The 26948-nt window shown below is 31.6% G+C and overlaps 1 protein-coding gene across 1 annotated transcript in view; it reads left to right on the top strand.

The window, feature by feature from the left end:
- The first annotated feature begins 11144 nt into the window (after nucleotides 1-11144).
- The window catches only part of LOC127708602 (regulator of G-protein signaling 6-like), an 88730-nt gene continuing 72926 nt past the window's right edge, over nucleotides 11145-26948 (top strand). The window contains exon 1 of the mRNA XM_052213620.1: nucleotides 11145-11235. Within this exon, the coding sequence (XP_052069580.1) occupies nucleotides 11194-11235 (42 nt within the window). The 5' untranslated portion in view covers nucleotides 11145-11193. The remainder of the gene's footprint in view (nucleotides 11236-26948) is intronic.

Below are 26948 nucleotides of genomic sequence, written 5' to 3'. Positions count from 1 at the left end.
ATATAAAAGTCTATCCTGTTACCTTTTTGTCTATCCTGTTACCGATATCAGTATTGCACCTGCAAATGCTTAATTGGGAAGAATAAGACGTTATAACTTTAAGATGAGTTCAAACAACGAAATATTTCATTCGTTTTGCAACTATATGTTAAGATAATTTTTTTAACGACGTTTCTGTCTACAATTGTCTATCCTGTTACTGTAACCATAGCAACCATAGTAACAGGATAGACATAACAGGATAGACAAATTTCTTCATTTTTGAATGCTGTTGTGAAATGACTACTCCCGTTGGTGAAGTGATTATGGTTTTCTGTTGTGAATTTGATTTCCAACACGATAATGCACTTTTTACAAGTATACTGTTGGTGTAATTAATCAAAATTGTTGGTAACAGCATAGACATGAAAAAAGTACCCTCTATTTTTTTTCACTAAATGTCTTAAAATTTCTTTTCTCTACACTGTCGTACAAGAAACGTGGTGTTTTAAATGTAAAGGTAACTTTGAACTTTTGAAATCAACATTGACTGATTCGATATTCATAGGGAGAACAATATCACGGCTGATTTAATTGGCGGTAACAGGATGGAAATGAACCTCCCGTACGCTGATTGAATTTAGTTTGTAGATAATATGTTACATATAATGATTAAGAAGCTACGATTTTTCGTTAGAGTAATTATTAACGTTCTTAAAAAGTCCCTTGTGCAGATATCAAGGCGATCACAAAATCGGGAAAAAATCATTTGCAATGTGTTTTTCTGACACTGTACGCACACAAATACCCCCCAAAATCGGACTTAAATACATTTTAATCTTATCAAAATAGATGTAAATCGTGTTTATTATCGATGTTCAGAATCATAAATCCGACAAGCTTTCATTTAAACCATTACAACTGAAATTTCCATTAGAAATACAAATTTTAGCATGGGTGTACTGAAAATTCGACATTTTTTGAAAATGACCCATATATTGAGACAATATTTCATACTAGATGGATTGTCATGAAATTTTGCCTCATGAAAATGATATTATAAACATCTACTATTCTGGACAATGGTATCATTTAAGTGCATGATTTATTTCATTGATAATAACAAACAAGTGTTGCCAGCTCAGTGAGTTTTTGACAAAACTGATGACAGTGAGTTCTTCAATACGTAACGTATATATATATCAGTATATAAGTGTTCTTCTTAGTCAATATAAACGTATACACTAACAGTTTTGTTTTCTATTTCTTACGAAACCAATGACATTTATCTATCTAGACGTCAAATAAAACCCATATGCATTTAACATAATTTTTCGATAAAATTGAATTGAAAAGTTTGAACGTATAAAAAATGTTAAAAAAAAAAGCTTCATTAATTTCTGGACCTAATGTCGGTACGGATGTGATACAAGGACGGTCGAACAGAAAATTCACTATAAAATATGCGAAAAACAATCTTGATGTTCATATAAAGCCCTTTTGAAAATTATATTATTCTTCAGCTATCTAAAAATAAATTTTATTGCACACCAACTTTCTTATTTGACAAATTCACCGGGGCCGAACTACGAAACCAAACTCCTAACTGTGTATTGCTACCTAATACCTACATCGCTCGACTCTACATCTACAGCGCTAGACCTTACATCTTGAGCGCTAGACTTTATTTCTCCAGCGTTTACTTAACATCAGCGGCTCTTTTCACAAAAAAACTTAAGAGTGAAAATACTCGTAAGTCATACACATTTCAGTATAACTTACGATCAATTTTAATCGTAAGATTTTTTGTGAAAAGAGTCGCAGCTCTTCAGCGCTAGACTTTACATCTCGTTTTCTAAGCTTTAAAAACCACTTCTCTTTAGTATCTTTATCAATAGACCAACAGGACTTAACCATACAAAGCTAATGTCATAACAAGAAACAAGCTATAATGACAGCCACTATATAGAGAGTTCACAGATTTTGACGGTGGTATCCGATTGACAATTAGCTAGTTGGAAGCTTTATTTGACAGAAAATCTCAACATTGTTCCAGAATATTACAACCGATACCAGACAATCTCAACCTGAAATACTTTATAATATGTTCAGCTTAATAAAATTATGTTCGTAAAGAAATAGAAACAAAAATGTTATTAAACGTTTATAGTGACGAAGAAGAACACTTATATACTTATATATAAAGTCAGGTATTGATGAACTCATTGTCATTTTGTCAAAAAACTTACTGAGCTGGTCGCACTCACCAGCGGGAGAAAAGTCATTCCGATGTCATTTTAAGTTACATTGGTCCGAGCAATGATCGAGACAAGCTCTCATTTAGTTATCTATGGCAGGACATTCTCCTATTTAACAAAATATTTACAGATTGACAATAAATTGATGAAAAGTCGACCTACCCTATCTATATTTTTGATATTTTGTACCAGAAAAGCTCAACGGGAAGCGCCAATAAACTTTTTTTCTCGCTTAACCATTTGGTTGATGCGATTTGATGGTTTACCAGGCGTGCCTACTGTGAATTGAATCAACAGACTTTATGATTTTCTGCTCCATGGAAGGCTCACGTTATGGATCATATGTTTGCTGGTTTTGCTCACTTTATTTTGCGACGGATTAAACAAATTTATCAGTTTTAACTGAGCGAAATGTTTTACCCTATTATAATAAGCAATTTCCAACCGGAAAACATGCAAATCCGACGAGCACAATATTTCTGTAGCTTTTCATAATGATTATAAAACATAGTAAGAGTATGCTGCAATAGGCGGAACTTGTTTAAAAGTTAATAAGGACGGAGAACCTTTGTTTCCAGTATTGATTTTTTTTATCGAGACTGCAATCTGATTATAATTCAGATCTATCTTATCTCGCATGCTCGTATATCTAAGGATATATGAGGATAACGAAATCTTTTTTTTAATTAAATTGCCGAGACGGCTGGACTCCTCTCGCTTGTCTCAATGTAAGCTACGCCACTAAATTTATTTTGGGTAATATCGATCTGGGTTTTGTAACAAATTTGAGCAACAGAAGCTCTAGACTTTGGAAAAATATATCGACATGGGTTATTGTTACAAATAAGGAGCAATAGAAGCTATAGATTTTTGGAAAATATCGATGTGGGTTATTGTTACAAATTTGAGCAACAGAAGCTCTAGACTTTGGAAAAATATCGACATGGGTTATTGTTACACATTTGAGCAACAGCTAGAAGCTCTAGGCTTTGGAGACATATCGAAATGGGTTATTGTACCAAATTAATATTTGGCGTTGGTTACTAGTATTTTAACAAATAAGAGCAACAACAGCTCGAGGCTGCCAGAATTCACGGTGTCAAGTCTTCCGATTTTTACTAGGATTAGAATAATGTATGATAAATATTAGTGGGAAACTCTACCTGAACGAAGTTCTTATTCTTATTATTCTATAATATACAACATAATAATGCACCAGCTTATCTTGTTTATCTAATTCCACCAACAATCCAAAGTTCAACGGTCTACCACTTTCGCAAATGGAATTATTTAATTTTCCCGTTTATATACGCTTCTTGGACAAATAGTCTTTTATAACTTCAACTATACGACTATTGAACAATCTTTAACATTGAAATTCGCTATAGTGATTCATTAAGTAAATTTAAAACTGAAATAATATTAAGGATGTATTCTTCTGACGTTCAGTCTCGTTGAAATCTCGTTCTGGAATTATTTCCAAAACATATGATACAAGTGGAAAATATCAATGAATTTTTAAAATGTCATAATCAAACTTAATTCTCTGAAAAAAATTTGTATTTACAATAAGTAGTTTTTGAGTAATTAATTTTTCAAATTTTATTGCCAATCAAGTCAGTCTTTTTTGCCAAAATTTTAAGAAAATGGGTGAGGAGTACAAGAAATGATTTTACCAGAAACATGTACATCCCATATCACTTTTGTCTTTTCAAATTTCTTAGATATGTATTATTTTCAATCATTTATAACAAAAAAGTTGAAATAATATGCAATTTGTTCCTAAAAAGGAGAAAAATCACAAATTTACAAAAATGTCAGCATGGTAAATTTGACCCGAAAAAGCATCAAAATATGATAAAACTTTCTTATATTAACACCTACCTTTAGTTTTTTTAAGTTAAAGTTTTTCAGATTGGTCCACTTCATCTCTATTGAAAGTATGAACAAAAGTTTAATTGTGGAACTGTGAATTTTTTTCATGATAATAGCCCCAAAATGGGTAAAAATTGATGAAAAATGGGAAAATCATCAAAATTTGGTACTTTCAAAGGGCCGTAGCAAAAAAAGAAGTGCACCTCCATATGATTTTTTCTTCACCAATTATTTGTTTACAGTCATATAAACCCAAAAATCAGGTTAAGAAAAAAAGTTTAATTCTAGAAATGTTTGGTTCCTCAGAGGAGTACATCCTTAAATAACAACAAATAAATTCGAAAGCTCAGCTTCCTTTTTTAATCATGGTATTCGTATATAGTCAATCTTATTTCAGATACATTCTTTCGGTGTGGTTCAAATCGTGAAAATATACTCCACTTCTATTTAATAACCTACTAGTAATTATGCTATTAATACATTTCTAACGATAAAAGTGAGAACATTTTCAAACATTTATGGCAAGTATATGAATTTATAAAAAAAAATCAAAGGTTTCTCGTTGTGTAAATTATAACAATATAGTGAATACAGTGTACAACAATTCACATCATCACTTATCATACATCATCTTTTAACATTATATTATATTGAACTGTATTGTATTGTATTGTCTGAATGCTATATAAATAGAAGAATTTATATTATAAAAATAAGAGATGCGTATAATTGCCAATTAGACAACTATTTAAGAGTTTGCTTAACTTGTGTCTCACCCCTTTGCATATATAAGCAAATAGAATATGACTGTTCAAACTTAATCTGAACTAAGACATTTAACATTTCAATAATTCCGTTGTTAGTGGTGTACTTAATGATATTTTAGTCTTGGAAACCACGGTCTATCTATTAGTTGGTATTGGCTTTGATTTAACTATTGAAACTGTAAGTACTTTTATATCGGTACATTTTGTATTTTTCGTAGGTTATTTTGTTAGTTTTTTGTACTGAGTACTATACCGCATGCGTATTGCTCATTGTTGAAGGTCGTACGATTGATTGTTTTTTTTATCATTATCCTTTGATATTTGGTGGATATATGCCTCATTATCAATCGTACTACATCTCCTTATCAATGCTATTTTTATACCGATTTTTCGCGTTGGAAACACTTTTCTGGATTTAAAATCTTCAGCTATGCAAACTCAGGGTGTTAACAGGTATGTATTAAATACTGGATAAGCATGAACACGTGATGTATTGTGAACGGAATAAAATACAACGGTTTTTCAAATGATAAAGCATTTACATAAAGGGTTAGAACGTTGGGTCTTAAAAATGTATTTCTGAAATGAGAGAAAAAGAAAACTGTTTTTCGAATCTGGAAAGCTACAAGGGAATGCATTTAATGGTCGTAAATGTAGGACTCAAATCTATTTTGGGTTCCAGATCTATGGCAGATTTCAAATCTATGGCAAATATGACGTCGCAAACGCCATACAAATCATAAATCTATGGCAGTTTTTTTGTTTTCTCCAAATCTATGGCAGATTTTGAAATTGCGTAATTTCCGGTGAAAAAAGAGTAAAATATAACATCACAATTTAATAACCTAAGATTATGTCGTTTTGGAGGGACTATGTAAAGGTACTGTCCATTTGCAAAACTCTAAATGGGGTTCCTAAAAAATTATCGAGTTTTTGAATGAACAGTTAAATAATAGAATGGTATGGAAATATTTAGAAAACTATTTTTTTTCTATTCAGATTCTAATCATTTGTACAAAAAAAGTAAAGTCTTAACCACCCCACAAAGAGAATGTCTTTCAAAGGAATTGATTGACCTTGTGAAAAAGAATCACTCCATAGATCACAGAAAATCTCACTGCATTTATGAATCTATTAGAAGATTTGTCTTTTGTGGTGTAAGAAGAAAAGTAAAGCTCCTTGTTTTTTTTTGTCCTCGTCTGTATTTTTGATGATGCCTTTTGTCAGCTTTATCACAGCAACTAATGTAGCAAATAATCTTTCTTGAGATTTGGAAACTAAAAAAAATAGGTCATAGATTTTTAATAACTTATTATCTACATCATTTTCAGCTATATTTATACCTATTTAATACCTGTACTGTTGGAGCAAGTAAGATTTCTTGGAAAGAAATCATTTGTTTAAGGCAAGTCATTGGGCAGATATGTATTGACTTGTCTCCCATTTGCAGATGTCTGAGAAATTTCCCCATAGATTTGTATTCTTTAAATTCTGTCATATATTTGGGATGGCATGACGTCACATTTACCAAAGATTTGAAACCTGCCATAGATCTGGAACCCGCCATGGATGTGAGTCCTACATGTTGAATATATTATTTGGTGCGAATTTGTCTCTAAATCACTACATTGACAGTTTGAGGAGTCTAAACTGAACTCGGAAATCTGAAGACGATTCACTGTTGTAGTTTTCTTACATCTAAAATTATTGCTGGTCAATTAAAACGAGAGCACGACTTGTGATTCGTATATTTAGGTTGACCAAATGATAATCGCAGTGGACAGAACTTTGTTCCCCCTTTTACTTTCATCAGGAACACTCTAAACCAATAACTTGGGAGATGGGAATGTATAAATACTTGTTGAGCTACTAATATATGCCCAATAATGATCTTAACAGAATCACCAAAACCTTCAAAAGTCAGATTTGCCTGAGGGAGTTGAAACTTTTGTTTCTAGTAATTTTAAAATCTATCAACGGAAATTGTTGGTCTGTTCTAAATTATTTCATTTGTGAAGCACAAATTTAAGTTCAACTTGGAGAATCTAGAAGTCAGTTCTCAAGGCAAGAAAAAATCTATAATATCAGATTCAACCATTTACTTTGAACAGTCAGAAACAACCGAAAGTAAGAATTTGTCGCCTGCAAATTACACAAAATCTCTTTTATCCTTTTCTGACCGACAACTTTATAGTATGAACAAATCAACTACATTTACCCAGACAATGGTACATATATGCAGTAGGAACACATTTTTGTTTTACAGCTCTTCTATAAAAGCAAGCAAAGCAAACCTTTGATCAACTTGCTTGCTATATTTGCTTGGATGTTTGCAAACAATAGGTAAGCGGAGTTTCAGTCTGTTTTATATATACTGGGATTTGATTGGACAATAAAAATTGACATGCAATGAAGTTAATGTTTATTGTCCAATCAAATTCCAGTATATAGTAAACAGACTGAAACAGACTACCTACCTTTTGTTTACAAACATCCAAACAAACATAGCAAGCAAGTTGATCAAAGGTTTGCTTTGCACGCTTTTATAGAAGAGCTGTAAAACATAGTACATTCTATGCACCAACGGTCGAAAGTGAAAGCCAAAAAAAAAAACATGTAATCGACAGTTTGTCCAATTTTTCGAACAAAACGGATATATTAAGGGCAGATGGAGAAGATGTTAGAGTTTGATTTATAACATTGGGTGCCAAGACTCAAATTCAATTCAGAGATGTTCTATCGTTATCTAAGGGTGAAACCAAGGAATGGACATATCTGATAGAATCGGTTTACAAAAAATATTCCTATGTATCTATAATAAGATTTAAGATGAAAGAATTGGACAAAAAATATGCCTTAGTACCAACTGATAAGTCAACAAACAGTTATCAACTGATAAGGCAACACACTGTTATCAACTGACTAGGCAACAAAAAAGTTATTAACTGATAATGCAAGTAGCAGTTATCAACTGATAAGACAACAAAATGTTAAAACTGATAAGGCAACAAACAATTATTAACTGCGAAGACAACAAATAGTTATCAACTGATAAGGCATCAAACATATGTCAACTGATAAGATAACAACCAGCTATCAACTGATAAGGCAACACACTGTTATCAACTGACTAGGCAACAAAAAAGTTATTAACTGATAATGCAAGTAGCAGTTATCAACTGATAAGACAACAAAATGTTTAAACTGATAAGGCAACAAACAATTATCAACTGCTAAGACAATAAATAGTTATCAACTGATAAGGCATCAAACATATGTCAACTGATAAGATAACAACCAGCTATCAACTGATAAGGCAACAAACGGTTATCAACTGATAAGGCAACAAACGATACAGCGTGTGTTTAACATAAGTATTACATTGTATTTTTTTTCGTTTCCACTGATGGAGCGGGATCTGCTCCACCACACGGAACACCTGAGACCACCTCCAGTTTTGGTGGGGTTCTTTGGTTTTTTATGTAGTGTTTTGTGGAATTGTTTGTCTTATCAACGTTTGTCGTCTTTTTTGTCAGTTTTTCTATGATTTATGAGTTTTGAATGTTCCTTTGGCATCTTCCTCCTCTCTTCACCTGAAAAATACGTAATAGAAAACACTCAAAGCTGAACACCCTAAAGCGCCAATTTAAATACAGTGTTCTAACTATGTACTGGTTACCTTAATCACACAAAAAGCTTTATAAATCATGCTTTATATGACATCTCTTAGATGTTTCTTCATCCGCATCCATTTATCGTCAAATTATCAATAGTTCTATGGGTGCTAAGCGCACACCTTAATTGTAGATCTATGCATTTTCTTTCATTAAAAACCTTCAGAAAGGCAAAATTGAAAATGCCGACAAACAAATCGACATTTTGGCTGCTTTCATGAAGATGTTCTCACTGTAAAAAATCCCAAGTTTTTAAACATGCTAAATGTATCCCAAATAATTTTAGTTTAGTAAAAGCCAATAATAACAGGCAATGTTGTCTATTTTAGACAAAACTGTATTGGTACAAAATGGCAAAATTGAAATAGAAATATTCAAAAAAGAAGATTTCATCTTTGCCATCCCTAACATCCAATTTTAGATGTTCGCTTTCTGTGGCTTGTAGATGTCACAATTTGTTATAGGGTTGCTAGAATATAATGTGAAATAAATTACAGTTAAACCTTTTAAGAGACCACGTAAGTGAGAGCAATGTGGTCTTTTAATACAGGTTCAGTCAATATGCAATGCTTTACAAAAATCAATGGCCTTATAACACATGTTTTTGCTTAATATATATATAGGTGTCTCTTAAGCTGGTTTGAAAGTGGTTCAATGAGCGCATTCTGGCATTAACACAAAAATTATTGAGAAACACCTACTCTAAGGGCGGTGTTAATCAGATGTGGATACTAAAAAATTCAAAAGATCTGTTACAGTACATACAATCTAAGTCTCTTTCCTCTTGCAATATATAGTATTAAAACTTTGACTTTTCTAACCTTTGCACAAATATTCCCCATTCCAAACTAAGAGACAAATTGAAAAAAATAATCCTGTGTTGTTTCATAAAAAAAATGGCTAATGGAGACAAGTATCTTTTTTACTTTGTTAAAAAAAACACTCTAATTCTAACAAAAAATTCTCTGAAACTGACATTATTAAGTTGCATGATTTCTTGATTGAAAACATATTTGTTACGTTTGGCGGGCTTGTTTTTCAACAAACAATCGGTATTCCCATTGGAACTGATTGTGCCTCTTCTTGTCGACATGTTCCTTTATTCATATGAGGCAGAATTCACACAGGAACTTCTTATGAAGAATGAAAAGAATCTACCATTATACCTTCACTTCATGTTCCGATATATAGATGGCGTCCTCTCACTAAATAATTCAAAGTTTGGGGACTATGTTGAGCGCATCCATCCCATCATACTTAAAATAAAGGATACAACAGATACTGTTTAGTGTGGCTCATATCTTCTAATGTTGATTTCAGCTTCTCAAATGTGAACTTTTTATTTTTATGTAGCAACATTCTCGAGTGCCTGCATATGGAGTATATATCTCCCAGTTGATAATATATATACCAGAGCTTGCATTTCCTATAAGGATTTCCACGATTTTCATTAAACCAAGAGTTCCAAGTGGTGAAGTTGAAATCATCCCCCTTTCAAAAATGTTATGGATGCCATCACGAGTTGGTTGACCTTTATGGAATATCTGTTTTATGTTCTAATTGTCGTAACCAATCTTGTCCTCTTTTTCTCGAATGAGACCTATAAAATTAGACTTATCATCGGATTTGTACTTACATGAGCAACACGACGGGTGCCACATGACGAGCAGGATCGTGTGACCCTCTGGAGAACATGATATCATTCCCGGTTTTCTGTGGTAGTACAACAGTGAGTCACACATGCACACACAAGCACGCACACATATACACAGTAGAACCGTTCACTTTTTACAAGATAATAAAAAACAATATCGAATATTTGTCAAATATTTCCATATTTTTCAAATACCGTCACTTCATCATTATCATATATTTTTAGTTAACAGACATCGTCTGGACAGTTCAGTATTAAAAACCTTTGAATTTACACAAGGATAAGATAAGTCTTTGTAATTTGCGACATACGGTAATTCTAATATCCTTATTATATGGACAAAAAAGTATGAAGTGTTCGATTTATCATCCGGAATCCAAGATGACTGATGGACTGATGGACGCCGGGATTTCACAAACTATATATTCACACTTCGTAGCGTGGGGTATAAAACAAAATGATGAAAGGCATAATATATCAAGAGGACAATCTAAAAGCATAAGTCGAAGAAAAACAGTTAATACCATGGCAAAAAAAAAACCCGACAAAAAGATAAACAAGTATACAAAACCCTCCATTGAAAATTATTGACTGAGAAACACGAACCCTGCTACAAATCCGGGGTGGTCCCATGTGTTCCGGAAGGGTGAACAGGTCCCGCTCACCTGGTGACACCCGTCATGTTAGTCATTGCAAGTACACATTATAGACGTGTTTCGTTCAGCTGTTAAATTGTAAAAAATAATACCCCATACTTAAGATTCGATACGGTTAAACAATTGTTAGCCAAAAGTACACATGGTGGATATCAGAAAGGAACATGGTGGTTATCCAAAAGGTCTACGTTCATCAGTTCCTTTGTATTATCTTTCGGAAAATTGTCTTTTCTCCGATTTTGTTCGCGGTTTATACACGACTTTTTTATTGATGTAAGCGGTCTTACAGCAGACGGCTCACTTCCGCATTTGAATGGAGGCCACAAAAATATGGAAATCATTCATCGAAATAAATTACAAGTCTTCAGTAAGGTAAGCCCAGCCTAGGTCAAGCATAATCTGCAGCTTTGGAGGTTTCAAATAGAAATTAAAAATATGTTTTATGAAGATAAGAAAAATCAGCCATAATGTTGTATTTAATGAAAAGACATAGACAAAGTTTGCATCTTTAATTAGACGAAAAATGAGTTATTTGAAATGATTTGCAAGAACATACATGCATTTAAAGGATATAATTTTTATCAGCATGAGAGTTATGAAGTTTAGTTTTTTCAAGTACATCTCATGACAATGATGCAAATTTTCCGGCCGAATTTCCTTTCTTTTGACATGTAGAGTTTCATCAAAACCTGTGGAAATATTTATCAAAACGCATAAAATATTGGTCTAAATTAGGTTAAGTCCAGTAGAGCTTCAACTGGATATATAAGCAGAATTTATCAAGTTGGGGAAGATCCTCATAAATGGTAAATATCCCTATATTTATGGGTATTATACTCAAAATTTGGTATTAAACAATTTATACTATAGTTATGAAAAGATGGAATTTTGTATTTCATCATACATGTAAATGTAATGAATGTCATAGCACAGACATTCACATAAATAGCAATATTTTACCTGGAAAGACCATTGTTCAAACAACAACTGATTACAAAGATAATGGCCTCCAAAAATCCTACTTTCATTTTGACTTTTTGAAGGTTATTAACTTTTGTCAAGATGTTATTTCAGTCATGATGTTTTCAGGTAAAAGGTTGTCATTTATGTGAAGGTTTGACAGGAAATATGTACCTTGAAATCCAATCTGATTAAGATACAGATCTTGTGTTCAAGCTTTGCTTATAATTACAAGGATCTGAAAACGCTCCATTTTACTTTTTGTTTTAAAGACCTTTTGGGATCCTCAGGTTCTATCCAATTAATACACACCTTAAAATATTTGAAGCCTGAAATTTCATTGGCTGATGTAATAATTACTAAAACAGAAAGTAAATGGTGTAAATGAGGTGTTGTCAGATCCAAGGGTCTTTAATTTTGTCACATTTCAGGTCTACTTATCACAAATAGCTGATAGAATAATACAATTAGAAATCATCATTCCTAAAATAGGTACTAATGAGGTATGAAACAATGTATAATCAGGTAAATTGTATATAAACATGTATCAGAAAATGTCAAACATTGTCAAAAAAGACAAAACTCTGAATGCCAATAATCATTATTCTATCACCGGCAGTCTTCATGCTGAACCACAGGCCCAGCAGCCCAGGCTTGTAAAATTCCTTTCGGGCCTGTAAAAATCATCCCTACAGGCCAACAGAATCTAACTAAAATTTTCAAAAAATTTAGCTCTGGGCCTGCAGATTTAAAAGTTTATCGTGAAGACTGCACCGGTGATTTATAAATGCATACAAATTCTGATTTTTTTTTTCATACATTCAGTGACGTACAGTTGTATAAGAAAGCATCTAGGAGAGTATAACAGCTTCACAACAAAAGTAGGTCCCTCTCATGCTTTTCAGACTAAGTTAGGGTTGGAGTTCAATTTCAGTATTGATACCAAATATAATTCATAGTTCAAGTGACAATTTGGATAATGTGGGGAACTTTGTAATTGTTTACATGTATCACCATTGTTTTTTTCCTATCCAGTTTTGAACAAATCTTGCATATACATTGTACATGTTGTACATGTAATTAATACTTTTACATGTTTTATGGTTGTCCAAGCTTTAAGGGAAGAAATACTTGCCGAAAATCATGAAGGATTAGTACATATATCAAAACATGCTCAAAATAGAGTGGGTTTGAATTAACAGGGTACTGCTTTCAGCATAAACTATTCATAGCTGAAAAATTATAGTGATCAATGTGCAATATTAAAAGCAGCAATAATTAGCAATCATTTTACTTGAAACTGATAGGAAGTTGCATTCATAATCTTATCATTATTTTTTACATGTCTCATTAAACTACACCAGTTTGTGAAAATCACCCTAAGAGTGTAAAGTTTATATAAACAAATCTTATCCTAAGGCCTTACACTGAACCATATAGTTCTGAGATAAACCTATTTGAAGACCTGCAATGACCAGATAGAAGATTTAAGATTAGTATTGCCAAGGAGCTTGAGACTAAAGTGTGACACAGATTCATAAACAAACTACAGCCTATCTACTTAATCTGCAATCTCCAGACTACAAGTTCCTACACCCCTCCCCCTTATTGCTCCCATAGGTTGATGAAAATCTTTAGCCTATCTCTTTCTGGAAGAAATCTGTCTAGAAGAATCTTCTAACTCAAGACCACAACCCTCTCCCTCAACCCATGGCAACATGCATTAGGCATGTAAATATTTACAGTAGCTGTATTTGTGTCTACATTTTATATTTTCTGTGTTTTTTATTGGTTAATACCTGTAGTTGTCGTGTTGTGATATCACAAACTTTTTTATTGTATAAAAATTGATGAAAATTTTGTACCACATGCCACAATCAATACATAAATGATAAGTACAATATATCTACATGATCAATCCAAATTAAATAAATGATATTGATTATTTAAATGATTATTCTATTTAGATACAAATAATTGTTATATACAAATATATATTATATAACAGTTGAATGCAAATTTTATAAGTTTAAAGCAATAAGTAAAGTGATGTAGCACATTTTTAAGCAAGAAGCAAAAGTTCTATTGTGTAAAATAAAATAGTATTTTGAGATGTAGTGTGTGGTGGTTGATAGTTACAAGGATATCATACAGCTGGGGTTTTTAGCATTTTTCCAAGATGGAACCTTGAAGCTCAAATTTATATTTTGTCATACTAAGGAGATTTTTACCTGACCGGGTGGGTTGGATAGCAATGTAACACCTGTCCTATATTTGGAATACAAGTGCTAGATACAATTGCAGCCTGTCTATTAATGAAATGACTTTTTGTATGACTAAATAAAATTGAGAATATAAAGTATAAATGAAACTTTTGAGTAGTGAAACCAGGTTTTTTGAAGAAAAAAAAAGGGGGAGTAATTGATGTAATGTTTAAAAAAAGGGACTGTAAAAATGGATGGATAAATGGATTGGTGTTTATTGTACAATAGCAAATGTTACAGGCATATCAGGTCAAGGTCATGCTTGATGTTGTTATTGGTTTTGGTAGGCGGCTTACTTATGTAGTAATTGCACCTTAAATTCATATAACATAAATATTATGTATATACACTCATTCCTTAATTTATATTTAGTATTACAGTTTGCAAGGATTTGTATAGTGTATCACTATACAAATCCTTGATTTTGGCAAGTAAATTATATGAAATTTTGATGAACAGAGTTGACTGTGTTACAATAAAGTATACATATGTAAAAAAAACAACAAAAAAACAAAAAAACACAGAAAAAAAGGTGAAAGGAAAATGCTTGATGTGATATGATTTTAAAGCCTGCTTTGTACTAGACCAACACACTGACCTGGATTTTTAATTTGCTAGTTCATAAGGTAACAAGGGGCCAAGGTGGCCAAGTGGTCTAAGTAGTTCAATTGTGTATCATGTCAACACTGAAGTTGTGAGTTTGAACCTGTCAAGTGGCATGTGTGTTCGACTCCAATCTTAATTTACTAGATTTGCCAGTTTTCCTGCTGAAGGTTGGTGGTTCTCAATGGGCACTCTGGCTTCCTCCCTCCAATAAAAACTAGCTGCCCTGAAATAGCCAATAGGGCTGAAAGTGGCTTTAAAATAACATCAATCAATCAATCAATCAATCAGTCTTTAAAGAGTCATGTTGCCCTACTCATTACAACATAAATATTTTTTATTATGTTGCTAAAAAGGAAATGGAGGTTCCCCACTCTCCTTTCTTGTTGTGTAAGAAATTTTAAAATCACAATTTTAGGCTTATGACCACTTCAATTGCAAAAATGTTGTGAACACAAGATATAAGTATCTTACTAACATCGAAAAGAAAAAAAACAACATGACCATGATATCACCTGAGCAACTAACTGATATAATTCTTTGTAAGTAAAGGTGTGGATATGTTATCCGATACAAGTGTTTACATGGTTTTAAATTTTATATGATTTAATGTGTGAAATGAAACTTTCATATATCATGTACATTGTATATGGTGAATCTATATGTGTATATGATGTCACATTTTATTGATTAAACAAAATTCCAGAATTTCCTTTGCAACTTTTGAATCTGTATGACTCATAGCTTTCTATATCATCTTATATTTACATTCCTATAAAGCATTGTGGCCTTATGTTTTGCTAATTCTATGGCAGATTTAGAATTTAAGATGTCTTTGCTTATTTCTATAATTCATGTAATTATTTGTATATAAATGGCCCTGTAACTGGTTATTATCAAATTAATTCTTCCAATAATGATATAATGATCATGAATAATCACAAGTTTACATGAAAGTATTTTGGCTGGACCTTATTGTTTTTTATGGAATTGCTTTATGGTCAATTTATAAGACTGAATGAGGTTTTCATTAACAAGCAAAGGACCTACACACCTGTTCATTTTTACCTGATATTATTAATGATCATTGTTTTCATATTTATTACAGAAATATAAGACCATTGGAAGTGTAATTAATGCTAGAATAAATTGATCTTTTCTGATTATTTATTTGTTTTATAACATAGTATATTAAAGGATCATTATGATATGGAGTGCTTTTCAAATAGAAAATATTGGCCAATTTATCATTAATGAGTGGATTAAGTATTAAAATATATATATATCTGAGTGAAAATTTAATAAGTGTATTTCTAAATGTCCAGGTTTAACAATTCAAAGTATTTTTGTATATTTCAAGTTATTTGACCTTTAATTGTTTCCAGAAATTCAATATAAAATAATTGTTATTTTGTTGTACAAGTTCTGTGATTTGGGCCTCATTTGATTGTGTAATTTCGCAACTGAGAAAACAGTAAATTCCATATCTTTTTAATTGATTATTATATTGTAGACCCACTCCCAGAGTGCAACCACTCTTTAGCTTCTGATTTAGGAATGATTGGATATTTAGCTGGAACTTCATAATGTTGAGTTGTTACTTGTACCTTGTAAGCTATGTTCAGGTCTGGCAGGCAATTGCTTCCTCTTTGACAATACTTTGAATTTTTATTAAAACTAAACATGGAATTTCCTTTAATATCTAATGACAAGTTAAGTTGACGGTATACTTTGACAGGTTGTACTACATCCCATCCACTTTTCTTGTTTCAAATCTTCCCATTGGCCTTTGGATGAATCATCCAAACCATGCATGACAATACTTCATACAGAAAGAAATCTGAGGTAAATTTCTTTCAGGTAGATTTCAATCTGATTTGAAGCATCTGATAATTAATGATTTTTCTTCATGCACACAGACAATAAATCTTATGGTCATCTCTCTGGCTACTGTAAAAGAGTAGAACAGAAGAAGATTTGTCCTTGTCATATAAGAGATTTTCTGATTTGGTTTCTTTTGAAAATTTGTGAAAAAATTGAGGTATATTATTAATTTTCATATATATGTTTTGGAGAATTATTAATGAAAACAACAAAACTACTTATTTTCAGATAATTTGATTGGTAATAAAATTCTAAAACAAAAATTAAATGAATATTCATCTCTTACAGTTTTCACAAAGTTGCTAGATGGTTTACATGTAATTGTTTCCCCTTGACGAAGTCACAAAGGTGAGACTTAGGTGTTATGTTTCTGGCGGTGGCAGCATCAACAATTTGTTTAAGTTTTTATAAGCCCATTTACAGGACTTAATATGGTATACCGTTGTCTGTCCCTCTGTCTGTCCATCCGTTGTCAACATGTCGTACACTCACTCAAAAACACTTTAACCACTTTGCATGAAACTTTGGTGAATTGTTTATATTTATTGAAGTGAGCTCCAAGTGACGTTTCCGAGTTACAGTGTTTTATTTATTAAAAAATGGGGGTTTTCCAGTTTTTGGACAATAACTTAAAAATGCTTGTTTTCGTGAAACTTTGGTGAATTGTTTATATCAATTAATGTAAGCTCCCTTTTGATTTTTATTAATGTTAGGTTTTACGTTTCTGAGTTATGGGATTTTATTCATTAAAAAAAGGGGATTTTCCAGTTTGCGGACAATAACTCAAGAGTGCTTTGAACAGTTTTCATTAAACTTTGGTGACTGTTTTATATCTATTAAAATAACCTCCCTATAGTTTTTTTTATAAATTTCTGATATGACATTGAGGAGTTATGGAACTTTGTTCTTTGAAAAAGCGACGTGCGTATCATGCGCTCATGGCACAGCTCTTTATTGATTAGGTTAAATTAAAGGGATCCGCTAATGGTAAGTCAATGATACTTGGTGGGCAGTTGAGGTAGAATTAGAGATTATTGGACATGCCCCTTCAGTCAGGGTCTATTGACTTTTTAAACTTTTGCTTAGTTTAAATGTAAAAGTTGATAAGGTTAGTGTGAGGGGAACCATTAATGGTATGTACATGATAGTTGGTGTGTAGTTATATCAGCATTATCACATATCATATCCATGGAGATTATTTGGCATTGCCTCTGCAGCCATGGTCTATTGACTTTGAAATTTTTGCATAGTTTACATGTCAAACATGTTAAAGTTTGTGATGAGGTCAGTTTGAGAGGAACCACTAATAGTAAGTCAATGATATTTGGAATGTAGTTGTATAAATATTAGCAAATCTCATTTCTATGGAGATTTTATGGCCTGCCCTTGGTCATGGTTCCTTGCATTTTATTTAGTTTAAAGACTAGGCCAGTTTAAGGGGATCCTCTTATGATAAGTCAATGACCTTTGATATGAAGTTGTATAAGAATTGGTATATATCTCATTTCCATGGAGATTATTTGGCCCTGAACCTTCAGTCATGGTTCATTGACGTTGGATGTTTTGCATAGTTTACATGTAAACATTTGTGATTAGGTCACTTTAAGTGGAACCACTTATTATAAGTCATTGATGTTTGGTATGCAGTTGTATAAGATTGGCATATCTTTTTTTCTTTTGAGATTATTTGGCCCTGATCCCTCAGTTATGGTTCTTTTTGTTTTGATGTTTTGCATAGTTTACATCATGTACATGTTAAACTATTGCCATTTTGATATCAACGTTTGCATTTTAATATCAAAATTACATACAGGCTATACTTATCTAAGTGTAAACAATTTATTAGTCCCCTACCGACGAAGTCGAAGGGGTCTTTAGGTTTGCACTCCGTCCGTCTGTCCGTCTGTCCGTCTGTCCATCTGTCCATCTGTCAGTCCGGCAAATCAGCTTTCCACACTATTTTTCTTCGTTCTTGAAGATATTGATTTAATATTTGGTATATAGTTTTATCATGACAAATTATAGATCAAGTTCGAATTTTGTTCCAGTCTGATGATTAAGTCCAGAGTTATGGACCATAACTCTGGACCATATCTAATGTTAGAGTACTGTGTTAAACCATATTTCTGTACAAAGGGAGATAAGTCATATTTTAAAAGACATTCTTTGTTAAATTATTTGAAGAATTTTTTGGCAGGCTTGTTTGTTATTTAGTATAAACTAATTTTCTGAATGCTATATATATATATAAAAAAAATTATGAAGAGAAATCTTTTAATTAGATAGTAATCTATTTTTATTAATGTATATATTTCAATACATTTCATTGTGTAGATAAAAGTTGTTGACATTTTATAGATAAGTTACAAATCTATATTAGTTTGTGACAAATGAAAGAAAAAATATTTGGAACTATTAATTATATTTGATTATAATTTGAAAATAGATATACACTGTATTACATCATATCTAATTTTAGAGAACTATTAATCATATCTAATGTTTTTTCACTCATATAATCAGTTTTCCACACTGTTTTTAGTCATGCTTGAAGATATTGACATAATATTTACTTTTTGTTTACACCATGACAAGTTATAGAACAAGTTAGCATTTGTTCCAGTAAATTGAATTTTTAGCCGGTAGGGGACTATGTATTGCCATGCAATACTCTCAGAATGCTTGTTGATATTATTACTGGTCCCAACAAAATAAAATTTCACAGAATGATCAGTAAATATTTGATATTGATACTCACTTTATTTACAGTTCCAGATATTTTATTTTAGTCAATATTTTTTTTTGTCAGAAGACTGCAAATGTAAATTCATTCAATATATATTTTTTGAAATTTTCTTTGTTTTTGTCTAAGACTGCAATATTGTCTTGTTTACACGATAACTTTTAAAACTGCAAATAGGAATAGTATCCTTGATGTCATGAATTGAAGTTGGAATCAATTGGTCAAATATAAAATATATAAAAAAAAAAATTTGAATGACGTCTTGAGATATATATTTCTAGGCATTAACTGTAAATTTGAAATTAATACATTCTACAATATGTACCATATAAATGAAAATACACTGAACATGCTTTACATCAGTTCATGAGTCTACAGTTGATCAACATCCTGTAGTTTATATACAGAATTCAGTTGAAAAAAAAAGAGTAGATCTCCATTTAAATATTCAATTTTTTAAATTTTACATTCCACCTCAACTTTCTTTGTCTTATCTCAATGAAGTAAAATGTGTATTCCAAAAGTCACTATGCCACTTTGATTACAGTTATATTATTGTTCATAGAAGGAAATACTTATTCCAAAAGTCACTATGCTACCTTGGTTACAGTTGTATAACATGTATTAATATTGTTCATAGAAGGAAATACTTATTCCAAAAGTCACTATGCTACCTTGGTTACAGTTGAATTACATATATTTATATTGTTCATAGAAGGAAATACTTATTCCAAAAGTCACTATGCTACCTTGGTTACAGTTGTATTACGTGTATTAATATTGTTCATAGAAGGAAATACTTATTCCAAAAGTCACTATGCTACCTTGGTTACAGTTGTATTACGTGTATTAATATTGTTCATAGAAGGAAATACTTATTCCAAAAGTCACTATGCTACCTTGGTTACAGTTGTATTACATGTTTTAATATTGTTCATAGAAGGAAATACTTATTCCAAAAGTCACTATGCTACCTTGGTTACAGTTGTATTACATGTATTAATATTGTTCATAGAAGGAAATACTTATTCCAAAAGTCACTATGCTACCTTGGTTTCAGTTGTATTACATGTATTAATATTGTTCATAGAAGGAAATACTTATTCCAAAAGTCACTATGCTACCTTGGTTACAGTTGTATTACATGTATTAATATTGTTCATAGAAGGAAATACTTATTCCAAAAGTCACTATGCTACCTTGGTTACAGTTGTATTACATGTTTTAATATTGTTCATAGAAGGAAATACTTATTCCAAAAGTCACTATGCTACCTTGGTTACAGTTGTATTACATGTATTAATAGGTTACAGTTGTATTACATGTATTAATATTGTTCATAGAAGGAAATACTTATTCCAAAAGTCACTATGCTACCTTGGTTACAGTTGTATTACATGTATTAATATTGTTCATAGAAGGAAATTCTTATTCCAAAAGTCACTATGCTACCTTGGTTACAGTTGTATTACATGTATTAATATTGTTCATAGAAGGAAATACTTATTCCAAAAGTCACTATGCTACCTTGGTTACAGTTGTATTACATGTATTAATATTGTTCATAGAAGGAAATACTTATTCCAAAAGTCACTATGCCACCTTGGTTACAGTTGTATTACATGTATTAATATTGTTCATAGAAGGAAATACTTAGTATACCTTATACGCTCATATCTATTATTCTAGTATGAAGGCATGAATGAATACAATATATAGTGTTGCCAATAGCCCAGCAAGCATAGTGGACAACTGAATTTATTAATTATTTACATACATGTATCTTAATATATATATATAAACATATGAAAAAATAATAACCACAATTACTCTGAATAACGAAACCATGATATATACTATTAGGTACAACTTAGCTAGAATAATGTAAACCTTATACGAACAAGAGCTATTATATGGTCGACATGAATGTAAACTGAATAACTGAATAAATGAATAACTCGATCATGAACGACCTCGCCGGCCAGGAACAACCAAACAAACCCAATAATTGGATAAACTGGAAACCTGGGTTCGACCCAATGCGACAAGTCGTCTCACGAGACATACTCGGACGTTAATTGTTTTGAAAACATATAAATACATGTATCATAATATACTCATAATATGAATGAAACTTGAATGTTGCCCTGTCTGCGGCGGGCTAGAAAGTGATAGTCTCAGGGAAAAAATGTCCCGCTATAAAATTAGTCACCTGTCTTATACCTAGTGACGTAAACTTATAAAACTACACGCTAGTACCATACATACAATAATTTCTCCCTATACTAGCAAAACGTTAGAAATTATACTTCCAAAAGTCACTATGCCTCCTTGATTACAGTTGTATTACATGTATTGATATTGTTCATAGAAGGAAATACTTATTCCAAAAGTCACTATGCTACCTTGGTTACAGTTGTATTACATGTATTAATATTGTTCATAGAAGGAAATACTTATTCCAAAAGTCACTATGCTACCTTGGTTACAGTTGTATTACATGTATTGATATTGTTCATAGAAGGAAATACTTATTCCAAAAGTCACTATGCTACCTTGGTTACAGTTGTATTACATATATTAATATTGTTCATAGAAGGAAATACTTATTCCAAAAGTCACTATGCTACCTTGGTTACAGTTGTATTACATGTATTGATATTGTTCATAGAAGGAAATACTTATTCCAAAAGTCACTATGCTACCTTGGTTACAGTTGTATTACATATATTGATATTGTTCATAGAAGGAAATACTTATTCCAAAAGTCACTATGCTACCTTCGTTACAGTTGTATTACATGTATTAATATTGTTCATAGAAGGAAATACTTATTCCAAAAGTCACTATGCTACCTTGGTTACAGTTGTATTACATGTATTAATATTGTTCATAGAAGGAAATACTTATTCCAAAAGTCACTATGCTACCTTGGTTACAGTTGTATTACATGTATTAATATTGATCATAGAAGGAAATACTTATTCCAAAAGTCACTATGCTACCTTGGTTACAGTTGTATTAGGTGTATTAATATTGTTCATAGAAGGAAATACTTATTCCAAAAGTCACTATGCTACCTTGGTTACAGTTGTATTACATGTTTTAATATTGTTCATAGAAGGAAATACTTATTCCAAAAGTCACTATGCTACCTTGGTTACAGTTGTATTACATGTATTAATATTGTTCATAGAAGGAAATACTTATTCCAAAAGTCACTATGCTACCTTGGTTACAGTTGTATTACATGTATTAATATTGTTCATAGAAGGAAATACTTATTCCAAAAGTCACTATGCTACCTTGGTTACAGTTGTATTACATGTATTAATATTGTTCATAGAAGGAAATACTTATTCCAAAAGTCACTATGCTACCTTGGTTACAGTTGTATTACATGTTTTAATATTGTTCATAGAAGGAAATACTTATTCCAAAAGTCACTATGCTACCTTGGTTACAGTTGTATTACATGTATTAATAGGTTACAGTTGTATTACATGTATTAATATTGTTCATAGAAGGAAATACTTATTCCAAAAGTCACTATGCTACCTTGGTTACAGTTGTATTACATGTATTAATATTGTTCATAGAAGGAAATTCTTATTCCAAAAGTCACTATGCTACCTTGGTTACAGTTGTATTACATGTATTAATATTGTTCATAGAAGGAAATACTTATTCCAAAAGTCACTATGCTACCTTGGTTACAGTTGTATTACATGTATTAATATTGTTCATAGAAGGAAATACTTATTCCAAAAGTCACTATGCCACCTTGGTTACAGTTGTATTACATGTATTAATATTGTTCATAGAAGGAAATACTTAGTATACCTTATACGCTCATATCTATTATTCTAGTATGAAGGCATGAATGAATACAATATATAGTGTTGCCAATAGCCCAGCAAGCATAGTGGACAACTGAATTTATTAATTATTTACATACATGTATCTTAATATATATATATAAACATATGAAAAAATAATAACCACAATTACTCTGAATAACGAAACCATGATATATACTATTAGGTACAACTTAGCTAGAATAATGTAAACCTTATACGAACAAGAGCTATTATATGGTCGACATGAATGTAAACTGAATAACTGAATAAATGAATAACTCGATCATGAACGACCTCGCCGGCCAGGAACAACCAAACAAACCCAATAATTGGATAAACTGGAAACCTGGGTTCGACCCAATGCGACAAGTCGTCTCACGAGACATACTCGGACGTTAATTGTTTTGAAAACATATAAATACATGTATCATAATATACTCATAATATGAATGAAACTTGAATGTTGCCCTGTCTGCGGCGGGCTAGAAAGTGATAGTCTCAGGGAAAAAATGTCCCGCTATAAAATTAGTCACCTGTCTTATACCTAGTGACGTAAACTTATAAAACTACACGCTAGTACCATACATACAATAATTTCTCCCTATACTAGCAAAACGTTAGAAATTATACTTCCAAAAGTCACTATGCCTCCTTGATTACAGTTGTATTACATGTATTGATATTGTTCATAGAAGGAAATACTTATTCCAAAAGTCACTATGCTACCTTGGTTACAGTTGTATTACATGTATTAATATTGTTCATAGAAGGAAATACTTATTCCAAAAGTCACTATGCTACCTTGGTTACAGTTGTATTACATGTATTGATATTGTTCATAGAAGGAAATACTTATTCCAAAAGTCACTATGCTACCTTGGTTACAGTTGTATTACATATATTAATATTGTTCATAGAAGGAAATACTTATTCCAAAAGTCACTATGCTATCTTGGTTACAGTTGTATTACATGTATTGATATTGTTCATAGAAGGAAATACTTATTCCAAAAGTCACTATGCTACCTTGGTTACAGTTGTATTACATGTATTGATATTGTTCATAGAAGGAAATACTTATTCCAAAAGTCACTATGCTACCTTGGTTACAGTTGTATTACATATATTAATATTGTTCATAGAAGGAAATACTTATTCCAAAAGTCACTATGCTATCTTGGTTACAGTTGTATTACATGTATTAATATTGTTCATAGAAGAAAATACTTATTCCAAAAGTCACTATGCTACATTGGTTACAGTTGTATTACATATATTAATATTGTTCATAGAAGGAAATACTTATTCCAAAAGTCACTATGCTACCTTGGTTACAGTTGTATTACATGTATTAATATTGTTCATAGAAGGAAATACTTATTCCAAAAGTCACTATGCTACCTTGGTTACAGTTGTATTACATGTATTAATATTGTTCATAGAAGGAAATACTTATTCCAAAAGTCACTATATATGCTACCTTGATTACATTTGTTAAATTGTTCATAAAATTGGATATTTATTCCCTAAGTCACTTTGCCACCTTGAGTATTTTTGTTTTATTATCATATCATAGAAGGAAATATTTATTTCATAAGTTACTTTGCCACCTAAATTTTAGTTGTTTTTATTGTTCCTAAAATGAATACAAATTCACTACATAATTGTTTATGCAGATCTAGGCATGTGTGCAAGTTACATTTGGGTTTCTTAATCACTTTATGTACCTCCAAGATTATTCAGCACCTACACACTCTTTAAGTTTATTAAGCACTTTTATTCAATGTATCATAACTCAGGAAATCTGCTCTGTGAATCATGTGTTAAACTACTTGTGGTTTTATATAAAGAGTATTTTCCGGATTTACTTGTCTTCCGTTGAAAGCCTTCGTTATACTGATCTCCATTAAGGAATGTTCATTTATGAATTAAGAATATTTATTTTGTTACCTAATAGAAAAAAAACAAAGAATATATTGGAATATTTTATTATAAGCATTGCTATAATATTATCCTTTGTCACAGCAAATGGTGAGTTTACTTTTAGTGGATTCTGATGGTATTTTTTCTTAAGTACTTTCACATGAATAAAGAAACTGTCTTTTCAGTAGTTGGCAACTGTTGCATAAGTTCCTCATGTGTATAGAACTTTTCAAGATTATGTATTAAACTAGGCCCAGGATTATACAGAATGTTATCTGGTATTAGCTACATGCATGTAGTTTTACTTATTTGTTTTTAACCCTGTCATCCCCAATCCCACCTGTAGTCATGATTGCAAGTGCCATTCCTTGATAGCCCATATCACATGAACTCCATACTTTTTTAGAACTGCCCCCAGCTGAACTGTGTTGACAGTCAGGAGTTCAATCTTGCAATTCATGGTCCATAAACACTTTCAAAATTTTGTCCAGATGTGGTGTTGAGAAAATATGACATCCTTAAAGCCGTTCTTGGAGTTAAAAATTTGAAAACTTTGAAAAGTAGCCAAAATCAGGTGGGGGTGGGAGTCATTTGATGGCCATTACATTAATGGTATCGTCGGTTGGTATTAACTATTATCCTAAATGCATACAGAGTTAGTTCAGGAACACAAGGAGGTATTACATGGCAAAAAAAAAATGCTTGCCAATTATAATTCCCCAGCAAGACAACAAGTCACATTTATTTCCAATCAGCATGAATGGATTGCTGTAACTACAAGGTAATAATTGAATGAGAAAGAAACAAAGGTTGGTCAATGTTCATCTCTCAAGGTCGTATAAAAGTTGAAAAATAAACTGAAATTGACCATTTTTCAGCCAGGGTGGGTTTGAGAAAAGAGACTTGTTTAAGGAATTTTGAAGTTCCCCCAGACAATTTAAGTGAGTTCATGCTCATTTCTCATACAAAGGTTAAAAATACAAAGGGTATGAAATTGTAATGTTGACATATATATATTCGAATTGACAAGATGGACATAATTCAATCTGAGACAAACAGAGGAAATAAGTCCCTATTGATTTATGACAACACTTACAGGTTATTTAGTGAATTAAAGTATAGAGACAAGTCTTGTACATAAATCAGGCCATTAGTTTTCTCGTTTGAATTTTTGTACATTTTGTCTTGTCAGGGCCTTTAAAGCTTACTATTCCTTTTGCTCATTGTTGAAAAAAGGGGGAGGGTTGTGTTTAACACTAGCACTTTATCTTGTTATACTCCCTTGGCAAGACCTATTAACTTCAGCATATGACCAGTTTACACTTATATTAATTGTCCTTTAGGTGAAACAAAGCTGGTATTGCCCTAAGATTTTAGGCTTAAACCCAGTCAAAACAAGGAGTTCTAATTATTGAACTAACCCCACTAAACCATTTCTCTGCATTTAGTATGAAATTGAGAAAATTCATGTTTTCAGGCTTGGACAACTTATAAAAATTCCTCACTAAGCAAACTATTTTCTCAAAACTGTCACAATTTTTAGAAACAAGATTTTTTCAGAATATATATATTTTTTATAATAAGCTTTGGAAATTTTTTTCAGGTACCATTGAGACATTTGAGGTGCTTGAAGCCCTAAGTCCTCTGTTTTGTATAACACTTTTATATATATATATATACAAAAAAATCTGGTTACCTGAGGTGCAATTTTTCAGAAAGACAAGCAAAAATTGAAAATATTCTTTCAGCTGATTTAAAGTCTGTCAAAATAAAAAAAAGTATTGTACAAATAGTGAATTAGCACACTTTGCATACAGTATAGAAGCTTTTTTGAATTTCATTTCATAC

The sequence above is a fragment of the Mytilus californianus genome, unplaced genomic scaffold (assembly GCF_021869535.1).
Source record: "Mytilus californianus isolate M0D057914Y unplaced genomic scaffold, xbMytCali1.0.p SCAF_7, whole genome shotgun sequence".
Lineage (NCBI taxonomy): Eukaryota > Metazoa > Mollusca > Bivalvia > Mytilida > Mytilidae > Mytilus > Mytilus californianus.
The sequence above is the reverse complement of the archived record's forward strand: the minus strand, read 5'-3'. Positions and strand labels throughout refer to the sequence as shown.